This window comes from Xiphophorus couchianus, chromosome 2, assembly GCF_001444195.1.
Source record: "Xiphophorus couchianus chromosome 2, X_couchianus-1.0, whole genome shotgun sequence".
In the NCBI taxonomy this organism is placed as follows: domain Eukaryota; kingdom Metazoa; phylum Chordata; class Actinopteri; order Cyprinodontiformes; family Poeciliidae; genus Xiphophorus; species Xiphophorus couchianus.
The window spans coordinates 25,902,286-25,914,752 of NC_040229.1; the positions used below are offsets into that span (position 1 = coordinate 25,902,286).

At 42.2% G+C, this 12,467-nt stretch overlaps 1 protein-coding gene across 2 annotated transcripts in view; it reads right to left on the bottom strand.

The window, feature by feature from the left end:
- The window catches only part of LOC114153006 (A disintegrin and metalloproteinase with thrombospondin motifs 20), a 96,088-nt gene extending 85,553 nt beyond the window's left edge, over positions 1–10,535 (bottom strand). The window contains exons 1-3 of one of the 2 annotated variants that reach the window (XR_003597256.1): positions 10,047–10,535; positions 9,576–9,937; positions 3,147–3,306 (exon numbers count right to left, since the gene is read on the bottom strand). Coding sequence is in view for 1 of the 2 variants with exons in the window: in XM_028031219.1 (XP_027887020.1) it covers positions 3,147–3,306; positions 9,576–9,937; positions 10,047–10,137 (613 nt within the window). In the remaining variant the exon portion in view is untranslated. The remainder of the gene's footprint in view (positions 1–3,146; positions 3,307–9,575; positions 9,938–10,046) is intronic. The other variant, XM_028031219.1, reaches the window with a different exon arrangement.
- Between the last annotated feature and the right edge of the window lie 1,932 nt (positions 10,536–12,467).

Below are 12,467 nucleotides of genomic sequence, written 5' to 3' on the forward strand. Positions count from 1 at the left end.
GGCCACAGTAACAATAACACCCTTTGGTGAGGAAAGGGTTACTGTGTGAAGACACAAAGTTCGTTTATTTCACTGTCAACGAGGCATTTAAGTGACGACACATGAGGTATAGGTAGCTGTTTAAAGGGAAACAATATTCTGCAACATGTCTGTTTTATTTAATGCCACAAAATAGAGCAAGAGATAACAGCAGATAACAGATAGGCTAAAAGTAACACGACAAAGTTCAAACTCTTGTCATGGAATGTTTGGGATTTGGAAAGGCTGGTAAACTTTTTTGAAATCTTAAAGAGTCATAGTTAAGTACCTTAAATCAAGGGAATACGAACAGAGACTGCGATTCTTAAGTTGCTAAAGGCAGATTGAAACGTGAACTCTATTTTGCAGCATTCAAAATTATGTGATGTTACTAAATAGCATTTAGAGATGCTATTTATGATTCTTAAAGAGTTATGATTTCCACACTAATCAACCAAGTTGCAAGATGTATGTTGATGTATTTGGAAAAATCATAGTTTTTTTCCAACTATTGTTTGGCCACATTGTCTAGTTGGTTGTAGAGAACAACCTACAGCATTGAGCTACTTGAAATCAAAGATTATTAATGAAAATGCGAATGCAGTTCAAACCTTGTAGGACAATATGCTGATTCAAAAAGCAGCAACTACAAGTGTTTTGCAAGCAGAACAACACGTGTCAAGTCACGGTATATGTCAGACCCTCGAGTAGCAGCGTGCTCCGCTCTCCTTCCCATAAAAAGACATGACAGGCTTGTTAGTCTTGACTCAATGTGGCGTTCAAAGAGCACCTTTTATCACTCCATCTGAGAGAGGCTCCGATCTGATAAAGCTGAGGAGCTGCAGCCTGGGTCACCTCACAATCCTAAGTTGGGATCACCGATTCTTTTAATCCTCCTCCACCGTGTTTACCTCACTTTCCTTTGATGAAGCCCCACAGGTGTCCTGGGAAATTTACATTTCTTCCTACCTCCCATCTCTTACATGCACCAGAAAGTGTTATTTGTTGTACATTAGTCACTTATGAGTTCTACAATTACAGAAAGTTGTGATTGCACGATCGACTTACGTCTTTGCGGTCTGAGTCAGACCTCAAAGGCGTAAAATTTATAAAGACATTAAGAAGAAAAATGGAAAAGAAAAAGAGGAAATAGTGTGGGAAACAGAAAGACAATAATTCCAACACAGATGACAAAAAGATCTATAAAGAACAAGTTCAACTTCACGAGCCACACTTTGAAGTCAAGCCTGCAAATTGAAAAAATACTTGACCACATGAATTAGGCTAAAATATCTCAAAATGCAACAAATAATGTCTGATTTGAAACACATTCGAGGACAGATGCGAAACAAAGTAATTGACATATATTCCTCTGGAATGGTTTCAAAACACCTAACAAAATTGCTCTAAGACCCAATCCACGATTCATTTAGAAGGTCACAAAAGAACCCAAAACGACATAAAAAGCGCTCTAGGCCTCACTTTTCCCAGGACAGTTTAACCTTCCCCTTCTTTTCACAAGCAGTCATTGGGTAAGTGCAGTTCACCCTGGACAAATCAACTGTCCAGCAAAGGTAAGTGTTCAAGGTTTAATAGTAAGGAAGAGATCCATGGGAGAATTGTCAAGGTATAAACCACTGCTGACCGAAAGAACAAAAAATCTTGATGAGGACCAAGACTTACATAAAAAACCTTTGGATGTAGATTGTTGGGGGGGGGGGTTGCCCATTGTGATCTTAAACACAAGCACACTGCAGGAAGAGGAAGAACACTTCTGGATGGCTCAAAAAATAAATAAAAAGCTAGTCCAAAATTGGCCCAAAATCCCACCACAGTGAAGCCGTCTATCAGGATTTGATAGCAGATTTTACTGCCAAAGGGGTAACACAACCAGATGTTAGGTTTACAAACCAAACATTGTTTTCACACAAGCTCACATTTTTCCCCTTCTTAAAAGAAGCCACCAGTTGAAAATTGAATTCTGTATTTACCCCAATCTTTGATATTGATCGAATATAACCAGGTTAAATATGATTTTGCAGTTCTCTGTATTATCCATGGAGGTCACTGTTGAAATTCAGAATCTCTCATTTACCACATGCTTCTTAGAAAGAGCAAGTAGTTTTGCAGACCTATAAGTACGTATATTTGTATTTGTATCCGTGTTTGTGAGCAGCAAAGTAGAGGCTGAAGTTGTATAGAGTACAAGTACTGAGATGGTCACAATAGGACGAGAAGGAAGACCCCAGAGCAAAGGGCGAAAGATCCGGGAAGCAGAATTTGTAATACGAAATGAATGTATGAATGTAATGAGGCATCTGATGTTTTTTCTAAAGGGTGAGTATATTTAAACATGTCCCAGAGTAGGGGTGCAGTGAACATCTCTGGCCCTAGGCTCTGTTTGCCATACACACACAGGCCAAAAGAGTGAAAGGGCAAAGCATCATAAGGCGTCATTGGCCTGGCTCTCCAGGTCAGTCCACAGACAATGGCCACCATCACACCACAAAGGCCGACGCCAGACAACAAGCAACTCAAGAGCTCTGCCCATGAAAGATTTATTGCATTATGCAACAAAAGGCCACCTTGAGAGCTGCCTTTGAGGAGTTCAGGGAGGGTCTTCCATCGAGGTGAACTTCACTCAGTCATGTTGCTTTTTCTGCCACCCAGATCCCTCACCATAAAAGTTCTAAAGGAAACAGGGGGAACGCACAAGCAGGCTCTCGGGCGGAAAACATTTCCCCCGAGTTCTTTTAAATGCAACTCCAAACTAAATCGTAATTACTTCTAACCTTGTCTGAGCTCCTGCCAGAGAACTTGGCAAAGATTGCTCGAGCAGTAGAAAAGCAACAAACAGCAAACAGCCCCTGGAGCCAGTTTTGCTTAATTAAGTTGAGAGAGGCTTTCATTAAAACCCCTTAATCAAGGCTGAAATCTTTCAGGTATCGTAGAGCACACACACACACACAAAAAAAAACTGTGACTGTGACTGACAAGAATAAAAATTTTAAGGCAACATTAAAGGCCGTGATTCAGAGAAGTGTGCGCAGGTAATGAGGAGGTAAGTGTTTGTGGGTGAAACTCAGACAGTCTGTGGTTACAGGCAAATGAGTTGGGCTGTCTGTTACCCGAGGCAGCACAGGGTTCATTGGGATGCGAGGTGTTTCGTCTCCTCTCGTGTCGATAGACGAGATGCGGTTTGTTGTGCTCTTCTTCGTATTCCGCGCCAGACACGTTCAAAAGAGGCTCCAAGAAGTAGTCGGCGTGCTGCGTCGTAAATGTTCCGACCTGACGGAAAGAAAAGAGATGTCATTCACGGCCTTGGCACAAAGCGTGTGATTGCAAGTGAGAGCATATATTGTGTATGCTCTGCGGGGTTCAGTTTACAACTGGCTTTCATTGAAACTAAAGTAATGCTCTTATTGCTGCAGGCGAAACTCTTAAAGAGTTTGTCTGCTTTTGACGGGAACGTATGGAAAGAACATACCGAATCAGAAATCTCTTGTCAAAGCTCACTTTGAGTCACTCTTGAACTTTTACCCATGACAATAACGGAACATTTTCAAACATTCTGCACCTTTTTATGCATTCATCAATAAGCAAGCGATTCACTGCAACTGTGTGAACAGTCTCGTGCGTCTGCGCAGAAGCTGATCTGTCATGTGTTCACAACTTTGGAAATGTGTTTCCCTCCTCACACGCTGACAGTGGGAGGAGTGACATCATCATAAAAGGAGAGAGCTGCAGACAGAGGAATGCTAATATTGATTTGGCAGCTCAGCTTCTCTCAAAGCCTCTTAGCGCTTTGAGCCATGAGGCACGGTGATGTTTGCATGGTAATTTCATGCGCACACTTAAGCCGGATATTGGACCCTGGAATGTTATCTTTACGGGAGTGTTACACCACAGCCGTCCCCACAGGTGATGGGCATTTGACAGCGGGAAACGTATGGATAGGATACAGAAAACAAGTACAAACTGTGTTTGTTCACTAAGAGTGGAAGGATTTGTTCACAATTTGTTCTCAACACCCTTCCAGTGCAGTGTTACGAGACCATAGAACGTCAAACTTTGACACCTTCCTGTGCTTTACTCCGTCATCTTTCAGTTCCAAGAACTCAATGTGGATGAAGTTAACCAGCTAACTGTTGGATAAAAATCAGTGTTAACATAGTCTATTAATGTCTTCTGTTGTGCACTGTGAGCTCACTTTGTTCCCCATATGTAGAGTTCCCCAATTCTCTTCAGCGTGCACAGAACGTTAGCTCTGGTTAAAAGTGATGATGGCAGCACATCACAGTTCTGGCTTCTCCATGGAGGAGCTAAGAAGCCAAATGAAATTGCTTAGTCACGTAAAGGATTTGATCATCAGAGAACATAAAGTAGGACTGGACACACTGGCCACAGGCCAGTACTGCAATCTAATCATATCCACAATGGCAGCACTCCAAGTAATATAACAATCTTAAGGGCAAATCTGCTATTTGCATTCGGCCACCGCTCTGATTACATTCATGAGGCTCTCCTCAGCCAGCGGAAACAAGCGCTCTGCACATTCCACAATAACATCTAAAATGTTGAATATTGTGAAAAGGTTTGTTTTTCATTTCAGAAGCTTAAATGTATTATATCTTACAGATTCAGTACACATAGAATGAAAGCCTTTATTTTTTGGAATTTTGATGATGGCTTACAGGTAACGAAAACTCAAAATTCTGCTTCTCGAAAAATGTTAACCTTACATGAGATAAATTTAAAAATTATCTTTAAAACATTTTAAAACAGTTCTTCAAAGAAAATAATGAAATTTGATAAATTAATTGGAGTTGGCAAGTCGGCACTGCACTAACGGCACTGAAATGCATTAAGGGGTATCTCTCTAAAATGAACAAAAACATTTCTTTGGATAAAAGAACTTTAGTTTTTCTTTAGCTGAAAGTCTGAGGTGATGTGTTGTCAACTGATAATCTGTGCACAACCTACTCAACTCAAAATGAAAATAAACATTTTTACACCTTTGTTCTCCTGTTGTTGCATTTTAAAACAACTTAATCTGATGTTAAGGTATAAGAAATTAAGTGCAACTCTCAATGATTTGTTACTAAAGCTTTGTAGGAATAAGAATTACATGAAAATTTCTGCAATTCAATGTTTAGTGAGATTATTTTTAATGATGTGCACATTACAGAACATTTAAGTGAGACCACGTTTTTGCACATCTAAGCACGTTATAATTAAATATAAGGCAGCTGGTGCCTGGTTTTTTTTGCAATGCTATGTATTGTGAATCCGATTTAATCCTACAACTCTCTACTAGCAGCAGTCTGAGCACACAAATGACCTGTTGCATCACTAGAAAGAGGCAAAGCTTTAGTTTCCCAGTGTTGGCTCAGTAAATCTTTCAGACGTTTGGCTAGAAAGGAGGGTTGAACTGGACCTCACAACCGACTGGCTTCTATCTGAACTAAGATGACATGGCTTTTTTTTTTTTTTCATCCCCCTTCTCTGTACTGAGTCGTCCAAAAAACGGTGGCGACCTCTGAGGTGAAAGGGCCCGTAGGAGAGTCGGGATCCCGATCTTTACATCGTTTAGAAGATAGAAGCATTTCTCAGGGCAGAATGACCCATCACACACTTCTATTATGGGAGAAAACCAAGAGCGCCAGCTCCGCGGGGAACAAACATTTCCCACGGTGTGAGCAATCCTTAAGTTCCCCGCAAAACCTTCAGTGGCGGTTGTCTCCGCTGCAGAGCTTTCTCCTCTTTTCTGTCCATCACGGTGAGCTCACTTTGAAAAGAGCAAAGAGCCCCCTGAACTCCGCGCCCCCCTCCCCCTCTCTCCCCTCATCAATCGCCCCCTGGGGATGGCTTTGAGTAACTCTGGACGAAAATGGGAAACCTGCATTTTCCTAGAATGACCCCTTTGTTTTATGGCTTAATTATTCTTTAATGACCTCATCTCAACACAATGCGGCCCAGACCAGCAAGCCCCAGTGAACAGTTGAAGACACATTTATGACCCAGCAGCCTTTGGTGCCGCGTCTATTGTCCTGTCATCCTCAGTGAGCGATATGTTTACAAAAAGGAAGCAAACTTGTTTGGATAAGTGAGTAATATGTCGCGGCTGCACAAAGAGGTAACGAAATGCTCATTAACCTGATAATTGCGCGACACCGTGCGGGGTCATTTAGATGAAAAAAATCAATTTGTTTTACTTTTGACTTAGTTTTAGAGCCACCTGTCCCTCTCTAAACTGTACTTGCAACAACAGTCCAAAAATAAGAATTGCATCACTGAAATAGATGCCGCAACGGGAATAGTGAGACTCTAAGTCTACGGTCGCCCTGTACCCACCCCCCACACAGGATCCCACTGGTGCGACTGAGGTCAACCCCCTTGCTCCTGGTCCAGTAACCTCATGTGACCCATGAAGTCATCCCCTTCAGCACTTATCAGATTCTCTCCCACAGGAGTCAGCAAACTAAATCAGTCCAGCACGGAGGATTCCCGCATGATTAATATTGGATTTAGAAACCCACCACTCTCCTGAACTGTATTACAGGCTCATAACAAACGTTTTAAATGGGTAAATCTGTAGAGAAAAAAAAACAGTCATAACCCTTAAAAGATGACTTGAGGGACACCTTTCAGCTGGTTTATTAAGTTTGCAGCAAATGAAACAGAAAAAAACACATATATTTATATATATTTTGGGTTCAAAACTGTTTTCTAGGAATTATCAACCAAGTGTGATCAAAAGGCAAATGACATCATTTGTCAGCGATCATTTCATGAGGTTGTTTAGGATTTCAGATGATGTCACTCATGTTGAATCATGCTGATGTTACAATGGGTGAAAAGAATCTTACAAACAAGCCAAATAGTAACACAAAACGGTCTCACTGTTGCAGTGGCACCACACACACACACACACACACACACACAGTGAGGACTTTGCATTGGGTTTCATTCATTTAAGTAACAACATTCATTCTCCACCCAAACATTTCCCCTAAGTTTAACCATTACTACCTTATTTCTAACCTTAACCAAAACTTGCTTCCCACTTTACCTCTAAACCAAACAAGAAGATCACAATAGCGCTGCAAGAAAGGGAGGACCGGGAAAAGGCTTCCACTTTCCACAAATTACCTCTCTTTGTTGGCAGATTTTGTGAAAGTGATCCTCAAGTACAAATTCACATATATGACATATTTTCATAATCAAATGCATTTTATGTCTAACCTAAACTCACTGTTTAGGTTAGACACACAACTTGTGTTAGGATCACAACTTGATCCTAACCTTTGCCCCTATCCTAAAGCAGCACTTCTTCTTAAGGGGTTCAGACTTTGTGCCCAGGAAGGAGCTGTGGGTCCTTACAACGTAGTATTTGTTAGAAAAATTGGCTTTTTAGGTGAGAAATGCTAAAACACACACACACACTCACACACACAGGCAGCCTTTAAATGTATAATGTTTAAATGAATGAACTTAGGACAGAATAGTAGATGAATCAGTAAGAGATGCGGGTCATTCAGGCACCTCAAAATTTTGCATCACTGCAGATTTGGTCATTTTGAGTCGGACATTTTTGGGCACAAAATGTCGTCGTCTAGTGCTGGACATTTCATACCCATAATGCATCAGTTTGTATCTGCAATGTGGACATTTTGTATCTGCTTTGACAACCACTTATTTAAAGTTTTGCTTTGTTTTTGTGTAATCCACTCTTGTAATGATTGTAATGTAGGACTCATAATAAAAATCTACCAGCAGGTAGTCACTTCAGTGTACAGCGACAGTTTTCTAAAACTCCTGAGGTTTCACTGTAGGCTTCAGTTCTGGTTTGCCATGTCAAGACTCTCAGAGACCTCCATCTGAAACTGTGTTATCTTTGGTATTTTTTTGTAGATTCACCAAAGCATGGGAACATTTTTTTTTTAACAGACTATCAGGAACAAAGTGTCTAAAGACACAATTTCTGAATCTCTGCTAAGTTGTCTGGTATGTGTAGACAAAACACTGGCTCATCATTTGAATTTAAAAAGTCTTTTCATGTCTGAATGATTCATGGATTGGAGTAAAGCATCTCCAAACACACACACACACACACACACCCACGCCCCCCCCCCACACACACACACAAACACACAACTCTGAGTCTGGTCAGGTACTGAATTGAAAATAAGTCAAAATGTAGGCAATAAACTCAAAGGAAAACTTAGAAAGACCTTCTTGACAGCTCAATAAAACCTGATCTTGATCTCTCATAACTCTGAAACATTTCACATTTCTTCTCATAACAAGCACACACATGGTTTTTAACACAGCTCAAGCTTAGTCAAATCAAATAAAGTAGCTACTTTCAAACCTTCCCACAGATTTTCAATTGAACTTTGACTGGGCCATTCTACGAGAGGTGTCCTGTTTCCACCTTTTCACTTCCGATATGATACCGATGTTGCAGCTTTGAGCATTGGACGATATCAATATTGACCCTGCACAATATCAGAATGAATCAGGCTTACCTTTATTACTTGTTTTGTACTGTGAAATGCTACAAAAGGTTTGATCAAATGAACAAAAGGCAGCAACAATAAGTATTAGTAACCAGAGGTCTGCGAGCAGAATTCAAGCGCTGCTGGATAGAAATGCTGTACTAGATAGAGTGCTTCTATCTATGTGCTTTTATCTACGAGTTCAGATTCAGGTCAAGATAATGATAATGCTCGTTTCTTGCCTGATATCGGATTGATTTCCGATATTGATATCAGATTGGAACACCCCTGTGTATGACAAGAATATGCATTATCATAAACCATTGTATTGTACCCATGGCTGCATGTTCAATGTCAGGCTCCTGCTGAAAGGTGAATCTCCATCCCTGATCTCAAATTTTTTTTCCAGCTTCTAACAGCTTTTCTTCCAAGTTTACTCTGTATTTAGCTCGATCCTTTAACCATCAGCTCTGACCAGCTTCCCTGTCCTTCCTGAAGAAAAACATACCCACAGCATGATACCACCGCCATCATATCTCACAGTGGTGACGGTGTGCTTAGGCACATTTTCTGCCACACATAATTTCACCAAAAAAAAAAAGAAAAAAGATTAACATAGCTCATTTATTATGCTCTGCTCCCTATATGATTTGTGTGTATGTGTGTGTGTGTGTGTGTGTGTGTGTGTGTGTGTGTGTGTGTGTGTGTGTGTGTGTGTATGTGTGCGTGTGTGTGTGTGTGTGTGTAATATGGCGTTATTAGGGAGGTATGAGTACTTTTGCAAGGACCTGTCTTTGCTCCGTCCTACAAGCATGAGGGGTAAACTGATCAGATCAAAGTCAAAATCTCAACCTTTAGACCGCATCACCCCCTAGGTAACAGAGTTCATGGATCCCTCCGTCATTAGTCCAGCAACACTTGCTCTTGTTACACTCTTACACGCTTCACTCAGACTGCGGGTTCTGCAGGATATGCATGGATGGGATCCATTGAAATGGGAGAAAGCATGTCAGCATCACTTGATTAAAGAGAAACGGGAGAGTCAGCGGGACTCACCAGACCGGTGCACAGGCTGAACACAGCGGGGTGCTCGCTCTTTGCGTTGACGTGCCCGCGGAAAAAGCAGTGCCGCATATCGCCGGGGTCGTGGAAGTGCGAGTCCGCGTCGCCGCTCCGCTCCGCTCCCAAGTGAGTCACGGTGTAGGACGGGGCGATGAAGCTGGAGTCTGCGCTCAGGTCGAGATGGAAGCGTTCCCCGAACGCGTCGATCCTGTAGAGAAGCCGCAAGCCCGACAGGTCATCACTTAAACTCCTCCGTCTCCTTCTGTAGTGCAGCTTGTGGGGGAACGATTCTCCGAAGTCGTTCACTCGGAGCGGAGTGACGATTTCATACGATGACAGCTGCCTGATGAAGCTCTCTGCAACGAAACGTGGGATTGAGAGGCAACGCGGCGGCAATCAAGGTGTCGCCGTAATGAGTGATACGTAATGACCCATGACAAGCGAGGCGACTCGAGTCAGACCTACCTTGTTTCGGATGCAATCGGTACTGCAGAGTTTCCCTGGCGAGTGCTGACAAATGACACGTTAGTCCAACCAGCCAGATTGCAAGATGCATGATTTCCTCCACGTAGAGTCCGTCCGAGGCAGTACCCTACCCTCCGTCTCTGCCGAGCGGCGCGGCGCGACTTTCCCCCTCCACCCCGACTTCAGCGTCTGCTTCTCCTTGTTCCCCGGCTTGTCAGCAACAGGTCGTGGGGTCCGCGGAGGCTCTCTGCAGCGCAACTCTTGCAAAGTGCATTGGCCTCATCGCATTGCTGAAAACGTGCACCCGCTGGCCTCTGCAAAATTGTCCGTGTTTATGACACATTCATCCTCTCGTCTCTCCCCCCCAGACTCCATTAAAAAAAAAAATAAATAAATAAAAGAAATACTGCTGCCAAATGCAAACTGCAGTGTTTTACTGAAAGGAGGGATCAGTGCCAAGTAAGCTTTCCCCTGGCCATCCTCTTCAGCACCCCTCGGTGCACCCAAAGCTCTCAATAACGGTGAAGCAACGCCCCTACAAGATCCGGAGCCAATGGTGAGTGCGCGCACACCGCCACACATGGGGGCTTAAATGCTTCGGAGTAAAGACCGGTCGATGTGGGGAAAATCAGTCGCAACCGGGGGAAAAAACTCAATCAGTCTCATCACCAGGAATGTGTTTCAGTGGCCTGCATACAGGTGCTTCTCAATCATTTCAACCAGTAACTCAGTTCAAGAAGTGAAGTTTATTATGACATAAAAAGGTATAAATGATTCACACACAGTGTTCATTTTGATGATGATCTTGTAAAAAAAAATAAAATAAAATAAAAAACTGTGATTTTTTTTTTCTAGACGAATGAAAAGGAGATTTAAATACAGAGATGTCATGGTCATGGTTGGGCCTATGCGCAATCATATATCAAATACTGTTTATTTTTATATTTGTCCAGGAGACAGTCTCTGACAGGGGGGTTCTTATTCCACTCATTCTGCCTCCACCCACAGTCACTTAAAATGCAGTAACTTATGTAAAATTAATGGACAGGATGAAATGGGTAGCCCCAAGCAGGCACCCCTACACAAGACTGACCGACTAGACTATTTTATTGTTAAAGAAGCTTGCAGTTCACAGATTCCTGTGTCCAAGTATATACGTGGGAACCTACGATATGGCTCATACATATATGGCGCTTTGTCAAGTCCAGAGGACTCCAAAGTTGCACTATATTGAGTCATTAACCCATTCACACACACCTATTCACATGCTGATGGTGGTAAGCTACATTGCAGCCACAACTGTCCTGGAGCAGTCAGATAAAAATGAGGCTGCCATGCGGCAGCAGCACCAGGCCCTCTGACTACCACTAGCAGCAGGCAAGGCTGCTGCTAGTGGTAGTCCTTGTCTTGCCCAAGGACTCAATGATTGAGACAGACAGCATGGGTGTTTGAACTGGCAACCCAGCAGTTACAGGACCAAACACCTACCGCCATCGATGGAAGAAAGAAAAAAAAACTGTGGAAGGAAAAAAAAGGTATATGAACATTGATGGCCGTTTGAATCTGCAGGACTCTGAACCCCTTAGAGAGTTTATTCAAAAAGAAATGTCCAAGGTTCCACCGCTCTGTAGGAGAAGACCAAGTGTTGTCCTGTTGGCAAAAAGATTCTATGCAAAGCTTTCACAGCAGAGGTGCTAATAACTATGGTTCTTCTGATTTAAAAAAAAAAACATTTATCCCAGTTACCTCTTAGGGTAAAGAAGGTTGTTTTCTTCTTTACTTTCAGTGTACAAGAAAAGACACATTTCAGGCTATTTAACATATTTGCACCATGGATGCCAAGAAGTGTGGAGAGTGCTGAAAAAGATTTTAGAATATCAATTGATCAAAATGGCGATGATGTTATTAAGTTAGTTTGAGAGAAAATAATGATGAGGTACAGCTCTCTCCCTGCATGATGTTATTTGGGCCAATGCCGCATGACACACAGATGCCAAAGCTTCTGCCTGCCTTCTTTAAATCCCTTTACCCTCTTATTTACCAGCTATGGATTTTATCGTCCTTGCTGCATCTTAAGTCTGTCCATACGACTTTACTGGATAGCTCATTTGGGTTAAGTGTAGCTGCTCATGTCCTCATTAGTTGACAGATGTTATTGTTAATGGAAAAGACTTTCCCTGCCAGACGCTGACAACCAGGTGTCACCATGTTTTTGTGTGCAGCCATCTTTACATCAACAACCTATGTGTTCCACAGTCAAACCAAGCAAAAAGAAAAATCCCAAAAGAAGTACTTCAATCAACAAGGGAACAAAGTCTTTACTTCCATGCCAACAAAGTTGCAAAGAGCTGGTTGTCATCTGTCAACTTGTTTATAATTGGAATCAGCTGAATTAGAAAAAAATCTAAACGAGATCTGTTG